The 19897-nt window shown below is 39.4% G+C and overlaps 1 protein-coding gene across 8 annotated transcripts in view; it reads right to left on the reverse strand.

Annotated features, from left to right (window-relative positions):
• The window catches only part of SOX6 (SRY-box transcription factor 6), a 522879-nt gene that overhangs the window by 26034 nt on the left and 476948 nt on the right, over window positions 1–19897 (reverse strand). For all 8 annotated transcript variants that reach the window (XM_084895473.1, XM_084895470.1, XM_084895466.1 and 5 more), the window contains one exon: window positions 17673–17781. In XM_084895473.1, the coding sequence (XP_084751599.1) occupies window positions 17673–17781 (109 nt within the window). The remainder of the gene's footprint in view (window positions 1–17672; window positions 17782–19897) is intronic.

The raw sequence follows: 19897 nt of genomic DNA on the forward strand, positions 1-19897 counted from the left end.
GAAAGCCCTTTTAAACACATAAAGAAAATTCTATAGAACACTAAAAGATTGTTTTCAAAGGTATGCTATTAGTTTGAATATTTGAAGCCTAAAAAAAATCCATGTTCTGTTCTAATTAACTTTAAAATCTACATATCAAGTGTGACTTCAAATTGCTTCATTCATTTTTGAAAATAACATCAAGGTGGTTTTTTTTTGTTTTTGTTTTTGTTTTTTTTAAAGCCACTTTATCCTAAAATAGCCAATGCTCTGTGTCAGAATCCGGAATTGTCCTAGGGAATGTCTCACAATCTATAAGGCATCTTCTTTTACTTTTTGTAGCAGAGGAATCATTTATTCATGTTGTGTCTCCTCATGGAAAGCAGTTGGAAGAAGCTTAGAACCACAGCTATGTACCTGGACTACTGCTTTCAGCTGATCCAAGAGTTTTTAATTACCGACAAAAGCATTTCTAAATGACAGTTGCTAAAGGGCCAGAGGTCATCAGAACCACATTAGGTACACTGGTCCTCTGTACTCCCAGTATTCCTGCTCTCTCCAACTTCGCCGAGGGGCTTGGATTGATTAATTCACCCTTCATCTCCCATATCACAGTTTGTGTAAAGGCAAACTTTCAGTGAGGTACAGAAAGGTCGTGTATGGGGAGAAAATAGAAATTATAAAGGAAAAGACTTCTTTAGGAATCTGAGATTTAAATGATTTAAAGAGAAGACAGAAAGTTGAGTTTTTCCAGGTGGGTTGGAAAGAGAGCCAGTTTAACCATCATAGCCTATGGCAATGGTCCTAAACTAATCCTAGAGAGGCCCCCTTCCTGGGTAAATTCCAAGAGTTATGTGAGTGAATGAGTAAGTGTTTGGTGTGTGCTTTTGTACACATAAAGTTCTCACTAAGGAGGAGCTTTAGCTAATTCTATAATGTTCCTGGTAATCATTTATGCGTGATTAAATTCAGCAAACACTTCTGACACATTTTAGGTACACCCAGCATTGTGATCAGGTATTCAAAGAATAACAACACATGTGCCTTGCTTTTAAGAAATTTGGTCCAGTGAGGGAAACAGATACATAAAGAAAAAATTACAAAGCAGTGCAAGTACTAACAAAGGTAATTTTAATATACTACGACAGCAGATAAGATAAGCTATTAATGATATTGGAATGGACAGAGATGTATATCAGGAAGGCTTCAGAGAAGAGTTGGTGCTTGAAAGCATCTTAATGGAAGAGTAAGACTTTACCAGCAGGTATGGGTGTAAAAGCACTCCCGGCTGGAGAATCAGCATGAATGAAGGCACAGAGTTATAGTGAAAGCATAGTAGGTTATGAGGAATAAAAAGAAGCTGGCTCTGGCTTGGGCTTATAGAGAAAACAGAAGAATATTAAGAGATGAAATTAGGAAAGTAAGCAGGGGCCAGATTGCTAAATACCCTTGAATGCCAAGCCAAGAATTGTTTAAGGTGATTAAGCAGACATGAATAAATATACTCTAGAAGAGATCAAAATGAAAACTTAGTGAGAAATTACCACTGGATGGTCTCAATGATCACTAGTAAATTGGTAATAAGGAATAGAGAAAGACAAGGCGAATAAATACCTCACAAGCCCAATGCAACTTACACTTTGTCAGACAGAATGTGATCTATGCAAAATGTTGGCACAAAAGATTCTCTTCTGGCATCTAGTTCTGGTAATGGCAGAATAGCTTATGTCAGACTAACCCTCAAGCAGATAATAATTACAAACTCTGGAAAAAATATGAAAGAGCAACCATTCGAAGTCACTGGAGATTTACCAAAATTAAAAAGAAACTGGAGAGGATTCAATCCTAGAAAGAAAGGAATTTCACTGAAATCCTTTTTTTTTCATAGCTTTTCCATGAAGAGTCTCTGTAGTCTGCCTAGACTTCACAGTATCTTCTGACACATTTATCCAATTAAGACTGACTTTCTGTTTTCATTCTAGCTATTCCACAATTTCAACAGGATCAGCAAGTAATTTAACTGCCTTCTAACACAAAAATTAACATTCTTAATAAAGGAGGGTAATAAAAACCAGAGTTTCCACAATGTACAATACATAATAAAAATTACTAGTTGTTCAAACAACCTGGAAAATGTGACCCAGAAACAAACAAACAAACAAAGGTCAACAGAAAGAGTAGAGGAGATGACTCAGACAGTGTAATGAGTAGACAAGCACTTTAAAGTATCCATCATAAATATGTTCAAGGACTTAAAGAAAAAGCTTGTCATAATAAATGTATAGAAAGGGGAGAGCTCAACATAGAAATAAAATAAATAATGGAAATTTTAGAACTGCAAAATATATTTGAGATGAAAATTCACTGAATAGCCTTCACAGAGGTTTGTAGTTCAGATAACGGGTCCCTGTACTTGAAAATACATCAAAAGAAATTATGAATAGTATCAAAAACATTAAGGGAAAAAAGCTGAAAAAGTAAAAAGAGACTCAATAATATGTAGAACAATATTAAGTGTCCTAAAACACATGTAATTAGAATTCCAGAAAAAGAGAAGAGGAAGAATCATAACTGAAAGTATTTGAAAAACAAAACAAAACACTGCCTGAAAATTAACTGAAGTGGGTGAAAAACATCAATTTATAGGTATAAGACATTCAGATATGCAGTCAGTATAGATACAAAGAAAATCATATCTAGACAGTAGTCAAATTTCTAAAAACCATAGACAAAGAGAAAGCACATACAAGGTAACAAAAATACAAACAATAGCTGATTAGAAACCACAAAAACTAGAAAACTATTGAACATCTTTAGAATGTTGAAAGAAGAAAAAAATAAAGCTCAATTCAGGATTTTATCCAGTGAACATATTTCAAAAATGAATGTGAAATACATCTTCAAATAAATAAAAGCTAAGAGAATTAATTACCTGCAGAATCATAAAAAAGTGGATAGATATGTAGAAAAAGTAAACCTTGATCTCTTATCACATACTACGCTCAATAATTAATTTGAGATGAATCCTAACAAAACTAAAGCAACAACTGTAACAATCCTCAAGGAATAAATAGGATGATATTTTAGTGACCTTAGAATAGCAAAGATTCTTAGATATGGCATATAAATCATGAAATGTACTAGGAAAATGTTAAATTGAATTTTATTAAAATTAAGACTGCTCATCAAAAGTCATTGTTAAGGAAACCAATGTCAAGGCACGGACTGGGAAAAGACATTTACAATGCTCATATCTAACAAGACCTTGTATCAAGAATATATATGCCCAGCCCGCATGGCTCAGTAATTGATCATTGACCTATGAACCAGAAGGTCACGGTTCGATTACATGGTCAGGCACGTGCCTGGTTTTGAGCTTGATCCCCAGTGTGGGGTGTGTAAGAGGCAATCGATCATGATTCTCTCTCATCATTGATGTTTCTTTCTCTCTCTCCCTCACCCTTTCTCTCTGAAATCAATAAAAATAAATTTTAAAAAGAATATACAACATTGGCAAAGATGTTCTCCAATGAAGTGGACTTTCTTGTTGTTGGTTTCTTTTGCTTTAAAGATCTTCACAAAAACAAAAACAAAATAAACAATCTAATTTAAAAAAGGGTAGAAGGCTTGAATAAACACTTTACAAAAGAAAATATAGTTATGACTAATGAGCACTTGAAATGGAAATCCATATCATTAGTAATCAGGAAAATGCAACTTTAAACAACAATGATATTCCATTTCCCACCTGCTAAAATGGCTTACTGCATTAAATACTGGCAGGTAGACATACTCTGGTTTCTCTTCAGATGGCATAAATCTTTCGCCTTTTAAATACTGGCAGGTAGATAGAGCAACTGGAACTCTAATGTATTGGTGTGAATTGGCATAACCATTTTGGAAAACAGTTCCCAGTTTATTATAAAGAAAAATACACCCAGCAATTCTACTCCAAGGTACTCACTCAAAACAAATGAAAAACAGTTTTTAAGGAATACATTTATATAAGAACATCATTATATAGTTTTATTCATAACCAAAGATGGAAAATAATTGGAGAATAAACAATTGTGGTATATACATATAATAGGATACTATTCAAAATAAAACTGTTTTAACTCTTAGTTTAAAAATAAAGATAGAATAAAAGAATGAAAGTAAAACAGAAAACCAAACAAACTAACAAAAGTGATCTTTTTGGAAAGATTCTCTTTTCTGTTGACCTGAGTGTATCGTATATTCAGGCCACTGTGAACTCAAAAAGATGGTTTCTTTTGTCTAAAAAAAGAACCATTAAAAAGGGGGAAAGGGCTTATTAATGAAAAGAGACATAACTGTATATCACTGGGTTGCTTGACAATCATAGTATTTAAAGTACTTCAGTTTACCAACAGAACAGTTGATTTTCTCCTGTGGGATTTTGGAAATAGTTAGGTAGATTTGATAGGCCCTATTTGGGTTATTAGATAATAGTGAGTGCATCAGAAACAAAAATGTTGAAGATGAAGAAATTTCAGAAAGGGACACAAACAGTTAGGAAACAAGGGTATTAATATTACACACATCAGATAGTTTCATCATGTTCATCCTACCAAATCCATCTTAATATTATGGAGCCTAATTCAGTATGTTGTAGATATGGATGACAGCTATCTGTCTATAATTATAGAAGTTCTGAAAACTTTGCATTCCCACTTCCTACCAGAATGTGAGCTTACTTTCATTATAAGATGGCTGCTTAGAATTCCAATTTGATTTCTTCTTGTAAAATAACCAAACCTAAATAAAGTAACCACTTTAGCTATCCTAGTAATTTACTTGACAGAAAAATACATTTCATGTTTGAGCCAGAGCCTTAATCATTAGGGAAATGAAGCGTTCATCTTCTGTGAAGAAGGGATGCCAGGGTTGAAGAGTGTGGTTTGTTTTCTATGCCTTTTATAAAAGACTAGTAGCCCATCATGTGATATTGCGCACAGTAGGGAACCGTGCTGCATTCTCAGGAGATGTGCAGCTTCTACAAGAGGCGGAAGTGAGCATGGGTGCCAAGAGGGAGCCACACTGCTTCTGTTGGAGGTGGGCCTGCTGTCTCCTCTCTGGGGCTGTGGAGGCTGCGGGCGGCATTCTTGTCCCCCAGTGGCCCTCCATCGCCATGATGACAAAGCAAGCATTCCACCAGGTCGCTCACGCTGTCCACTCTCAGCAGCAGCCCCCCCAGGACTAGGGGGACTCTGGTGAGGCTGAGGGGACTGGGTGATGCCATCTGTGGCTATGCGTGCCACCACCTTTGTGATGGAGTGATGGTTAATTTGCATATTACCCTTTTATTAGATGGGATTAGCTAAATAGGTTAGCAGGTGTCATCATTTAAAGAAGGTGAATTCAAAATATGGATGGCATAGTTTTTCTGCTCTAACGGTTGATGAAAGAATAGAAACCAGTGGTGCAAAAACAAAAGATGAATTACTTATGGTACTTTGATTAAGGTGTACATTTTTCATTTGTCAATGTATGGGAAATCATAGGCAAATTTTCATTTCCCTGTTTTTATCTTAAGGTTCTTTAATTCCACTACCAATAAATATTCTACTTACCTCAAGTATTGAACTTATCTGTACCAAGAAATTCACTGAAAAAACTAGAGAGGTAGGTAGGAAGGTAGGCAGGTAGGTAGATAGATAATAGATGAAAAAAAAGAAAGAAAGGAAGGAAGGAAGGAAGGAAGGAAGGAAGGAAGGAAGGAAGGAAGGAAGGAAGGAAGGAAGGGAGAGATATAGAACACTTTGGAAATAGACATGTCACTAATTAGAATACCAAAGTAATTCTTTAAAAAACAATTTACCTTTTTGACTACACCAGGTCAAAGATCAATTTATAGGATAGAAACACTAGGCATGTAGTGTTACATGCTGTTAAGTTGACTCTGACTCCTGGCATCCCTTATGAATGAGTGATGTCTACAATGTTCTGTCCTCAACAGCCCTACTCAGCTCCTGTGGATGCATTCCTATAGCTTCTTTTACGGAGTTAATCCCTCTCATATTTGGTCTTTCTTTTCTCTAGCTGCCTTCTAGTTTCCTAAGCACTGCTGTGTTTTCCAAAGAATCCTGCCTTCTCATGATGTGCCCAAAGTAGAACAGCTTCAGTTTTGCCATTTTTTAAAACATATAATAATATTTACAAAGTGCTTTCAGTAAATATATTATTTCTTTAATCCTCTTTATAATCCTTTGGCATGGGCAGAAGGGTAGATATATTTGTCCCATTTTATAAGTGAAGAAACCAAGGTTCAGAAGAGTTATGTTACCTTTCCCTAAAATAACCAGTTGCTTATTACTGCTACTAAGCAGCAGTGCCAGACCCACCAGAACCTCTGTCTCTCACTTCCCATATGGTGCATTTCTCCTACACCAAAGCTACCCCAGCCCTCATTCAGTGATCTAAAATAAGTCTGAGTTTTAAAGCCCACTGTCCCTTTAACAGAACATTACTTTCCCCCTGTAAGGATGCCATTTCCCTGCACAGCTAAGCACATTAGAGGAGCCCATTACCAGTTATGAAGTTCATGCCACGATCTAATTGGTCACTGAAATACTGTCCCACCAGAGATGCAAGAGCATGCAAAGAAAAGCACTAAAGATTGAAAATATAGCAGGGACTGAAACGATGCTAAATTAATGCATTCCTTAGTTGCAGGATTAGGAGCAAGTGTTATTGTGAATAAGGCTTCTATTTTTTCCTATTGGAAACTCCATTCTCTTAAAAGATCAACAAGAAGAACCAAAAGGGAATTCCCTAAGGTCAGCTCTAAGGAAACATAAACCTCTAATTCAATAACTCTGCTACTGCTCTGGAAAAAAAAAAAAAAAAAGGCTTTATTATTGCAACATCCATATGGAGCCAATTGGACATTAATGACTAATCAATCCCTCCCTTTTCTATTCTACTTAAAGTGTCACAAACCATGTTTAGATTAGCCCATTTCCTGCTTAGGATTGCTCAAGATGTCTTTTGTTCTTTCAGGACCAGCCTGATGGAGGCAGCTTAAACAAACACAGGACCAGAGTGGCGCAGGAGTTATAAAGTGCCATATGTGAATGAACAAAGGAGCTATACTAAAGCCTTTTGTGGTATTTGTTAATGTTTTTCATCTGAGCTTAAAAAGGCTTAATGACTTTGTGGTGAGCTGATGCATGTGGCTCGTGGCTTTACAAAATGAAGGAAATTCTAACCAGTGATATACCAGTCCGTGTTTTCAAGAGTCTCTTGCTTTCAGTTTTGGTGCTGTGTTTACTTTTTTTTTTTTTTTTTTTTAAGATTCTCAAGTTGTATTTGCTTTACACAGAGCCCTTTACCTTGTTTCAACTATAGGATCCAAGGGCAACTGGGATAACTTATGTGATTCTTTATTTTAATGGTCTGGAAGTAACAGAGAACATCAAATACTCCACTTACTATCTATTTGGTATTTGTATGCACAGGAGGAAGGCTTACAAGCTGTTGAACCAGGCGAAAAGGCAGCGCTTACATCGGAACTAGAGACTACTGTGGATGAAATAAGACAATAATAGGTCTGGCTTCCTAAGTTTTCAAAGAACCAGGCTCAGATTCAAGTCGATTCCCTGGGAGAAGACAGAGGCTGGTGAAAAGCCGGGGGACTAAATAATTCATGTGGCTCAGCAGCTTCTGGCTTCATCCAGCTCAGTTCACTACCTAGACTCTCCATGAAATTAAGAAGCACAAACCCAGATGAAGCAGACCTCAGTGTTGGTTAACAAAGATACCACTAAATCCATTGTCTTGTTTCCATACTTACCTCATCAACTGCCTAGGGCTCGCTGTCTCTGCTGGCTGACTAGCCTTCTAGCTTTAAAAACTATTATCAAAATAAATGTAATTGGTCTCTTTTCTTCATTTAATTTATTCTAAGGAATCTGCCTCTTATTAGAATGAGAGCTGTAGAAGATGGGTGCAGTAGAAAGTAATCTTTTATTCGGGTGGGTATGCAGGAATAGACAATATTAAAAGGAGATGGCTCAAGGATTTGGGGAAACCAACTCAATTTTATGGTCCACCAAAGCGCTTTTGCCCTGAGAATCTGGTGAAAGTATTTGAAAGCTATCTAATATATGTAAGGTTTGAAATATTAAAAAAAAATAGAACTAAACTGTATTAAATATGCCTAAGACCCAACCATGAGAGACCACCTCACATCTCCCCACTTCCCACACGTGAGAACGGAAACCAGATTAAACTTCTCAGTCTGAACAATAACAAAAAAAGGACCATTAGCTTATACATTTATGGATCGGCTTTTTATGAAGGACTCATTGGGATAACAAAGGATTAGGATTACTTACTCTAAGTAACAAATTAAGGCAAGGGACTGTGGACAGTTGTGTTTTTTTCTTTTCTTTTTTTTCTTTCTCCCTCACTAATAGTTCTACTACTCTGCAGCATGGATTAGCATTATCCTTTTTCATTTTGTCCTACATAGGATCAACCTTCCCGGTTAAAAGTGAGCTTATCTTGAAAGCAACATTAAGTGATTTCTCTGTCGTGAAAGTATGTAAACCATGTATATGCACATATACACATACATATACATATACATTTATATAAACCAGTAAAACTGAAATTTGTACATTTAGTATAAGTTTTAAATGGTTGAATACATTGAAATTCTTATGGAATTCTTCTGTCCATACTAAAAGTTTCAGTTCAGAGTTACTTTCACAGTCTATTCCTAAATGCACAGTCTACAGTAGAATGCAAATGCCAATGGATTCTTGACTTTTTGGAATAAATTAGAAGCATGGTTAATATAACTTGAAGGGGGAGGGGGAGGTTGCTCTCAAACCCAATCCTGACCTTAAGCAGAGAGAATTAAAGAGCACTCCAAATTGGCATGATTCTTTAAATCCTACCAACCTGAGGTTGGGCTGAATTCTGCAGCCTGCAGATGGGAAGTTAGGTGGCTCTTGCTGCCAAGAGAGGAGGACTCTGGGACAGGGTCAATACTTCAAAAAACTATGCAGTCAGTCCAAACATGGAGCTAGGCCTCCATGGGCTAGGGCAGTGGTCGGCAAACTCATTAGTCAACAGAGCCAAATATCAACAGTACAACGATTGAAATTTCTTTTGAGAGCCAAATTTTTAAAACAAACTATACAGGTAGGTACATTGTTATTAACTTAATTAGGGTACTCCTAAGCTGGCCTTGCTAAAAACTCAAGGGGCCAAAGAGCCGCATGTGGCTCTCGAGCCGCGGTTTGACCACTAGCAGTAGTTTTAACCACTGGGCTAGGGTTTATTCTAATGTGTTGGTATGGAAAGCAGACATACCTGCTGCTGAGGAGGCATGGACCGATTTTACAGTCCCACTGGGAACAGATGTTGGCTGCTCTTGTCTTGAGTCTAATTTTCATGGTAAATAGTGTTAATCTTTTCTCGCCCAATTGCTGCAGCAAGATGGGGAAGTACTTCTGTGTGATTCAGCAGTGGCACAGACAAGTGTTTCTTCTCCAGGGTAGAGGACATACAGTCAGAAAATAGATGTTTTCGTGTGTGTGAATGTGTGTGTATGTGTGTGTGTGGTGTGTGTGTGTGTGGGTGTGTGTGTGTGTGTGTGTGTTGATTATATACACTGTCACTGGTACTCCTTTAGCGAAGGCAGTTCAATGAAAACCAGCTACTGGGTTCCTCACTAACGAGAGTCTGAGTCTTTGATTAGGCTTTCAGGCGTAAGCAACTCTGAGGAGCAGATGGAGTTCCCTTTATAGAGTATTAGGGGATGGAGTCATACCAGAATCTTGACATTTCATGCAGTTGCCCCATCAGGACTATCCATCACTTGGAGAGTTCAATGGAAATTGTTTTCCACCAACATTAAAAGTTATTTGGGAGCTTTTAAGACACAGCAAATATATATCTTTAAGAGAAGTTTATTTGCTTGTTTAAGAGAGCTGCACTTTATATGTAGTACTGATATAAACTGGTGCACAGGATCCTCTAAAACTGTTTATATCCACAGTAAAATACATTTTTGTGATACTCATACAACAGAGTTAGTCCAGAGTCAAGGGCTTTGGGAACTCTGCTTATCTCCCAGCCTGCGTGGCTGTTACTCAGTCTTCATTGTGTCCTAGGCCTCCGTGGCTACCTATGCTGGCTTCAGACCCCAGCCTGCTGGTTCCATGGAGACTGCTTTGCCTATTCATTTCTCTGACATGCCTGGAAACACAGTTTTAGGCAGTTATGGAAGGTCAGACCCATAAGCCCACAGCACATCTCTGGTTATGCTTTCTACTGACTTATCGGGTCTTTTATTATTATTTTTTTATTTGTTTTTGTTAATCCTCACTGGGGGACATTTTTTTCTATCGATTTTAGAGAAAGTGGAAGCAAGGAGGAGTAGGGAAAGAGAAACACTGATGTCAGAGAGGCACATCAATTGGTTGCTTTCTGCATGCTCCCCAACTGGAGTGGGGAACCTGAAACCTAGGTACATGTCCTTGACTTGGAATTGAACTCAGGACCTTTTGGTTCTCAGGTCAGTGCTTTAACCACTGAGCATGTCGGCCAGGGCATGGGTCTTTTTTTTTTTTTAATGTGTACAATTCCCCATCTCTTATTCCTGGTATATATTCTAGTGCTTAGATGCCTTTTTGGGCAAAGACATCTTGCCACTGCCATATTTCTGTATTAATTTCATTTATCTAAAAGATGGTGTGGTGTTTAATTAATACTTGCTACATTCTAATGGACTTACAGGTAAATGATTTCAATTACTTGGAAATGACATAAGATAGTTAAAAAAGACTGTCAACTGGAAATCACCTAGCCCGGCTTCCCCACCTACAGATGAGAAAGCTCATGGAAAGAGACTTGCTGAGGGTGAAACAACTGGAATTCAAGTCTCCTAGTTCTTAAGCAAATATCTGAAGGAGTGTCATGTGGGAAAATGATAAGTTCTAGTATGTTGGAATCCAGAAGTCAGACTAGAAGCAATGGGTAGGAGTAAAATGGAAGCAGAGGCAAATTTGGGCTAAAATAACCAAGAATTAATCATTAATAATTAGTACTGGAGCCAAAACTGGTTTGGCTCAGTGGATAGAGTGTTGGCTTGCGGACTGAAAGGACCCAGGTTCAATTCCAGTCAAGGGCATGGACTTGGGTTGCGGGCACGTCCCCAGTAGGGGATGTGCAAGAGGCAGCTGATCTATGTTTCTCTCTCATCCGATGTTTCTAACTTTCAATCCCTTTCTCTTCCTCTCTGTAAAAAAAAACTCAATAAAATATTTTTTAAAAATAATTAGTATTGGAAAGAGCTTCTCAGGAAGTAATCAGTTTTCAGTCACTGGACGATTAGAAGCATTTGAACAGAAATAAGAGGAACACTGGTCAGGAATATAACATGAAATTTCTTGGCTGGAACTAAAACTTGGATGATGTCTCTACTGTGATTCTGAGAATCTAAGGCCTGCAGCATGAAGTAGTGTATTCTTGGGCCTGAGCTAATAGAGACTCTTTCATTCCAAAGTGTAAATAGTTGCAGCCTTTAAATCCCACCCTAGATTATGCCTCTGCTGCCTTGAATGAGCCGTGTATCATGGAGTCAACCTCCCTTTTCTACCATGAGTAAGGATCCAGGGCAGGGGAAGGGAATGAAAAAAAGCTTCAAAGAGTTCCCAGAGGATGGATCAAAGGGTGAGCAGGATTTGTGAGAGAAGACATTCATATTAAATAGTGCATTTTTTAAGGAAAAAGAGGAAAAGTCGCAGTCTCTGTTATTTGTCTATAAACAGAAAGCTTAAGTTGACAATAACAAAGTTATTCTGAAATATAAAACTGAGAAGCAATCAGAAGTTCACCCAAAAAATATTAAAAACAAATGAAGCTTTCAGAAGAGTTAAGGCCGCCTTGGCTGGAACCCAATTTACAAATTCAGTACAAATCTATAAAACCCTCCTAAGCAAATCTGAGAATCTGAGAGCAACAGTTCTAAAAGTGGGTATTCTTGGTTCACATATCCATTTCCATTCTAATCAATGCAACTTTTTAATACTTGGAGAACAACATCATCACAGTTCCAACCCAGGGTCCGAAAGTCTGGCCAATGATAGTCCTCTTCAGAGACCATCCCTTTCAGCGCTCACACTGCACTATTCCCACCAAAATGAGGTGTAGCCTCTGTCTGAGGCTGGGGCACAGCAATTGAATTTGAGAATTAAAGTAGGAGTTACAAGAGCGTTTTTGTACCCAAACTATTCTGTAAAACAAAGCAAATGAAAAAAAAAAAAAAAAGGAAAGTATCCCTCTTAGCAACCCTGGGTATGAGAAAAAAATGAAAAAGAAACCCGGAAGGCAAGAATGTAAAAATGAAGGTAAACCACAAGGAATGCTGTGGGGGAAAATGGGAGGAGAAGAGGGTGCCCATCTGTGAAAGGTATTTGGGAAATGCTACAGAAGTGATCTCATCAACAAGAAGACAAGATCAATGGACTTCAAAACCTGATTCAGCAAGTGGCACATGTACTCTTGAAGGTACCGATCTCCTTTTTTATTTTTCTGGGGAAAAAACTATGTGGAAGGTACTGTGGAAAGACCAGCTATCTTTTAAGAAACATACACTCTGTTTTATGAATATCCTAATGGCATCTTGGGTTTGGAAGGGACCACAGAGATAATGGAACTCAACATACCTCTTTTAAAAGATAAAAAAAATGTACCATATTATTTCATCCATACGTGTATTTAATGAATAAACAACTACCAACCAAAATAGAGACAGACTCATAGAGAGCAGGCACGCAGTGCTGGTGGTGGTAGTAGTGGGGGGAGGGGAGGAGAGGAGGTTGGAGGGGAGGAGTGGAGGCAGGCTGGCAGTGGAAGAGAGCATAGAGGGGATAAATGGAGATCCAAAAATAAAATTAAAATTAAATAATATAATATAATAAAAAATAAAAGATGAAATCTTAAACCCAGAGGAATTAGTCCCTTGTTTGCCATCATTTAGCAAAAGAGCTTAAATCCAAATCCCCCAATAACCAGACCAGAGCCCTTTCTACTGTACTTTGCAACCTCGAAATTAGGAGAGTTGGGATAAGAATTGCACTCTTGCCTAAAGAGAACAAGGTGAGGGAAAACTCTATATGAAAAGTGCATAAAAAGTTAAACAGCTGTTTGTCGTTCTTAATACATGGTGACAGACTCAGCTAATTGAGACCTCTCTTCCTTGCATGTCCCATATAAGAGCGAACCAATTTTGTTGCTCAAAACACACGAAGCCTTCAACTGCTTCAAAGATTAACAAGACCTTAAACGTGTTTCCTAAACCCCCAGCACCAATGAATTTGTAGTTTTATAAATATCATGGTGAACAAGAAATGCTGTCTTGTCATATTCAAGCCAAATAACAGCTGGACTTTAAAAATAAAATTTTGAAGGCATTTGCCTTTTATATTTTTAATTTCTGTTTTCCTGGCTTATCGTTTTGTCATTTGATTTTGATGAGTGGTTAATGCGCATGCACAGCTGCCTATTTCGATGACCTTTCCCTGGCTGCTCCCACGCTCAGAGCTGGGGAGCAGGTCTACAAGTTGCTTACTAAGCGATATTGGCCTTTTCATGACGGGCAGACATTTTCCACAGAAGCCGGTCTGGAGCAGGGCCGATTTCCCAGGCTGACTTACGTTAGTCACCTCAGAAGCCCTACAGGAGTGTGGGGTAGAAGTGATCAAGGGAAGAGTACCTGAAGATTGCTGTTCTGCACCTAGCCAGTGTGGCTCAGTGGTTGAGCATCGACCTATGAACCAGGAGGCCAGGGTTCAATTCCCGATCAGGGCACATGGTGGGCTCGATCTGGTGTGCAGGAGGCAGCCAATCAATGACTCCCTCTCATCACTGATGTTTCTCTCTCTCTCTCTCTCTCTCTCTCTCTCTCTCTCTCTCTCTCTCTCTGCTTTTCCCTTCCTCTCTTAAATCAATACAAATAAAAATATTTTTTTAAAAAAAGATTGCTGTTCTGCATTACTCACAATAGCCAAGACATGGAAAGAACATAAGTGTATACTAACAGATGAATGGATAAAGAAAATGTGATATAAATACGGTGGAATGTTATTCATCCATAAAAAAGGGAATCCTGCTGTTTGCAACCACGTGATGGACCTTGAAGGCATTAGGTTAAGTCAAATAAGGCAGGCAGGAAAAGATAAATACTGTGTTACCTCACTTACACATGCAATTGAAAGAGGCCAAACTCATAGAAAGGGAGAGTAGAATGGTGGTTGCCAGGGGCTGGGGTCTGGGGAGAGTGGATAGACCTTAGCCAAAGGGTACAAACTCCAGTTGTAAGATGAATGACCTCCTGGGATCTGATGTACAGTATGGTAACTGTAGTTAACAATACTGTATTATACATATGAAGTTGTCAAGGGAATAGATCTTAAATTTTCTCTCTCTCACACATACACACACAAAGATAATCATGGCAGGTGACAGATGGGTTGGCTAACCTTATTGTGGTAATCAATTCCTATTACATACACGAATGAAACCATCACATTGTACACCTTAAATTTACACAGTGTTCTCTATCAATCATATCTCAATAAAGCTGAAAAAATTAACTTTTTCGGTTCCAAAGCCAGAGGAAACATGGAAACAATCATGTATGGATGGAGAAGGAGTGGCATTCTGCAGCCACCAAACTCACCTGTCATCTGAGCTCTCCTAGGAGCTTTCTCTCTGAATCTCTGTGGGCACAAAGAGGTCTCCACCTTTTTAGTACTTTTCTCAATGATAATTCCATCTATCTGTCTGTACGTGTGCATTTCCCTTTTAATTTTCTGTCTTTCTTCACTAGACTTTAAACCCCAAAAGGTCAGGAACATGTCTGCTTTGTTTCCTTTGGTCATCCAGTGTCTGGTTCAGGGACTGCTACACAGTAGCATCCAATGGTTGTTTGCTTGCTTTGAAGATCACAAGCTGACACAAGGAGCTTATAAATGCTTTAGCTATCCCTTCATTTCAGTCCCCTCTTACTCTTTCTGCTAAGGGAAAGGAACAACGAGGAGCAAGTATTCTGTGTACCTCATATCTACTCGGACTCTAATATGAACTGTAACTCCAGCAGGCTCTGCAATCAGCTCACACTTGAACAGACTTCAGGAAATACCCTGAAGTCTACCGAAGGCAGCTACCCATCCCAGCAGCCCTCACAAAGGCACCGGCTTCTGTCCGAATCAGAGCATGTAACCTGACTCCATTCATGAGCTCACAGTCCCCCAAAAGCTCATGAGGTTCAATGGCAATGCTGGGCAAGCTTCTGAAGGGAGCTTTGCACACACTCCTTAAGCTCCTGGGCCACGACAGCCCTTCTACCATTACACTCAACAGACACTGCTGCTTCATGTGACAGAGTAACAGGAGAGCTGGATGGGGCATGACTTGCTATATTTAGGGAAGAGGAAATGGGCCATTCTGAGGAAGGTCACAGGAAGTTTGTTCACAAAATGCAGGCATCACAAATACAGTATATCTATGTACACAGGGTATGCAGTATGCGGTGGCACAGTATTTAAGAGCCAAGGCTGCCTGGTATCAATTCGCAGCTCTGCACTTATTAGCTGTGTGACCTGTGACAGGTTACTTAATTACTCTCAGTCTTAATTTTTTCATCCATAAAATGGAAAAAATAATCATACATTCTTTACAGAGTTGTATGAGGTGTAAATAAAAAACATAGTATGTATGTGAAAAACATAGCACATTCCCTGGCATATAAGTGCTTAATAAAATATTTGTTACCTGCCCCCCACCATACACAAACACACAAAATAATAACAACAACAAAATGTAATAAGGAAGTTGGTTTGAATCCTGATAACCTGGTATTGAATAGAATTTCCAAATATGCTTCTATACAACGTTTTTCTATAGTTAAGCTTTCCATATTTTTGCCTCTCGTAATGGTTAATAATTTTTAACTTACCCAGAACATAATATCATTAACTAGATTGTTAGCATTACTAGGAGATAACTTAGTATATCTATACTCATTATATAGCTAAAACACCAAATGAAGAAAGATAAACTACAGATTATGAAAACTCTGTTATAATAGGATAAGGAGAGAATTCTATAACTCCTAGTCTATTGAAAACAAACAGAATGAATAACTCAAAGCGATAAAAAATATTTCATTGTATATGGTCAAAGATTTAGTTACTTTGCAGTACAGCCTTCCAACCAAATTGAGATGGGCCAGACCTGAATATTGGTTCCCTAGACCAAGGAACCTCAGTCCTCACCAGAGAAAAACCTGTACTTCAAGGGTCTATAGAACAGTGATATCAATGTGCTCTTGTGCACATTTTTCATAGAAGACAGTCGACATATTTCTTGTTTTGAGTCCTTTTTACCCCTCTTTCTCATCCTCCTTTTCCTCTTCCTCCTCCCTCCTCTACCCACCCTACCCCTATGCATGCGTGCACATGCTCACACACGCGCACACACACAGACACCAGAGTTTATTTAATACCTTGCCCCAAGGGTTATCACTAAACATTAGTCTCTCCTACTGGTATGCAAAGTCTGTCTTCTGGAAACCCTCTGAGGTGCCTCCTAACATCTGACTTTACCCATCCTTAGTGCTTGAGCCAAGGGTTCTGAACTGCCTGGGATGCCCGAATATCACCGGAAGCTATGCCCAGTTCACATGCTGCTATGAAATGTCTTCATGCGTTTTCAGGGGATTAGGGTCCTGGGACAAACACTGCCAGTAAAAGGGATAACAGAAAGGATTCCATCCCAGAAGCTAAAGAAGGACTTTAGCTGAGACCCAAGATAGGTGAAGTATTGTGTGACTCTAGAGAGAACTGATTAATCTTCCCTGACTGTTGGGGGTGGAGGGAGGGAATCTATAACAGGAACAGCTAACGGGAAAACCAGCCCCTACTCCGTGATGACACAATAAATAACCAGGCAACATCACCACCGAAGTGCTGGCCTAACTCATAAATCGTACCCTTCCTCTGGGGAGCAATTTCTGCCGATTTGCTGCTGTGCATTTAAAACAAACAAACAGAGAGGGCAGAGGAGTGGACAGGCATTGCTAGTGCTGCCAGCAAACCCGCTGGGAGTGAAGCTGGTCTCTCCTTCCAGCCTTCCAAAGACTTCAATCATGGTTAGCACCCATACCCAGGCTGGGCCTTACTCAAGTCATTATTAATTTTATGCCAAATCTGCTCAAACCACCATTGAGTTCCCAAAATGGTTGGATTGCACCTGGAGACCACTTAATTTGGGGTTAAAAAAAAAAAAAAATCCTCCTTTATATGTTTGTCCATTTTTCCTTTTTTTTTTTTTTTTTTTTAAAAAAAAAAAAAAAGAATGCAAGGAAGTGATTGAAACAGAATTCTGTTGTTCGTTGGAATGCAGAGGGTCCTTTTAGTTTAAAACTAGAATGGCACCTTGAAGTCTGTGGATTGCTGAGTGTCCAGTAATATTGGAATTAGCTGCATCTCAAAGTCCTCGATTATAACATACAATGAAGACTAGCATTTGCTCTGCTTTGTCAAGAAAGCCGAGCTGATTCTCCCAAGAAAGACCAGGAGGATGCCAGAGCACAGACACAGCTCCAGGAACACCCAGGGCGGAGGGAAAGAGCTGCAGGGAAAGCCACTCACCCTCTGCGTCTTCCGGCCGCGTGAGATCGATGACACCTGGACCCAGCTTCCCATCTTCGCTCGGCTTGCCTGTTAGCGGGGGCCCCAAGCTCTCAAAGCGCGTCCTTTCCTAGAGGAAAGAACAAATCAGAGTCTTATTCTAGCTTCCCAAACAGCCACGTCTCCTTCCCGTTTCTGTCTCACTTAGTGGGTGGAACTTAGATGTGCGAACATCATTTCTGATCACCATGGGCTCGGCACATCGTTCAGGAAGATTCCGTGGGAGCCAGGCGCTGGCCCTGACAGGGCTGACCGGTTCTACACCACAGGACCTGGAAGGGAAGGGGACCTGGGCTGGAAACCTGCCAGCGCTGAACTGCGCATCTTCTTGCTGCTGTGTTGGCCCCAGGAATCTAAAAGGAATTGCAATTCCAGCCCAAAGTGCCACACTTGTAGAGTAGTTCCCTTCCAAATAGATGTACTGCTATTTAACGGGAGGGGCATGGTCCTATTTAGAGATCCTATGTGGCACTGGTAAAATACAAGTCAGGATTCCAGAAACAATTATTTCAAAGCAGGCCAACTATCAATAGATGACAGCATGCATGGACACTATTATTTTGCCTACGAGTTTCAACCATAAGTTCCTGGGGCGAGAAAAGGAGGATATTACTGCTGGCCAGCCACTGAGTCAAGAAAGTGAACTACTCCTGCTGCTATAGGAGGGAAGCCCAAAGGTGTTCTACTTGTTAATGGGTTCTTCTAGAAGCGAGAGTCTGAAACGCCACAGGGAATGCCCCCTCGCAGCTCTCCAGACCAGTGGCAGAGGGCTCACTGGCCATCATTAACAGGGTGTTCTTATTTACGGAAACAGCCCGTGTCCCCTTCTCGCCTCCTTGATACTCTCCAGACTCACACTTGGCCTTGTGTTGTGCTTATGAATGAATGAAACCTCGTTGTTCATTACTATGAAACAATATTAAATGTCATGCCAGCTTGAATTTACAGACATGAAGTAGCAGCTTGCGGCCCCGGGAATGGTTTCTGCATGTTATACTTAATGCATTATGCAGCAGTCGAGTGGCTGATTGCTGTGCAGTCTATTGTTCAATGACCTAGTTCTGGACTGAGCATGTTTGGTATTAGATGGAAATACCCCGAGTGTTCCCTTCTGTAACATGTTTAGAAACTTGGAGATATTCTTAAAAGCAAACATACAATTACTTGATAGAGGCTGTCTCTCATTTGCACAGTCTCACTACGTTTGTGCTTTCTAATATGATTATTTTTGAATATCATTATATTTCTATAATTAATTCCCATCAGTCAAATGGTGTAGGGAGTCTTCCAATTCCCCTTCAGCATGGAATGTGTTGAAATCTGTGTTGGAAGAAAACACAGCATAAACCTTGCTTTAACCTAGCACCATTTCTCTGAAAGATTTGTAACAAAATTATAATCATGAATTTCACCAACTGGGTCATTAATACTAACTAGTTACAATGTAGGGAAACCTCTGAAATATTAATTAAAAAAGAATGAAAATACAAAGCAATTAGATATGGTTCCCCATATCTTCGTAGGTGAAAACAGTGCTGCGCAAGAACAAATTGACTCAGACACAAGACACAACAAGAGGCACCCAGGAGCCATGCAGAGGTTTCACACATTGTCAGAGGGAGACAGCTGCTTTTTTTTTTTTTTAGATCCTCATCAGAGGATATTTTTCCATTGATTTTTAGAGAGAGTGGAAGAGAGAGGGAAAGACAGAGAGAAATATCGATGTGAGAGAAACACATCGATTGATTGCCTCCTGCATGCGCCCTGACCAGGGCCCAGGCCTGGGAGGACCCTGCAACCGAGGTACATGCCCTTGACCCAAATCGAACCCAGAACACTTTGGTCTGCAGGGTGACGCTCTATCCATTGAGACAAACTGGCTAGGGCAGTGGTTCTCAACCTTTCTAATGGTGCAACCCTTTAATACAGTTTCTCATGTTGTGGTGACCCCCAACCAAAAAATTATCTTCATTGCTACTTCATAACTGTAATTTTGCTACGGTTATGGATTGTAATGTAAATATCTGTGTTTTTTGATGGTCTTAGGCTTTATAGCAGTGATTCACAGGTTGAGAACCGCCAGCAGGGTCGCCTAAGACCATCGGAAAACACAGATATTTACATTACAATTCATAACCGTAGCAAAATTACAGTTATGAAGTAGCAATGAAGATAATTTTATGGTT

The sequence above is a fragment of the Pipistrellus hanaki genome (assembly GCF_964339955.1).
Source record: "Pipistrellus hanaki genome assembly, chromosome: 9".
Classification (NCBI taxonomy): Eukaryota; Metazoa; Chordata; class Mammalia; order Chiroptera; family Vespertilionidae; genus Pipistrellus; species Pipistrellus hanaki.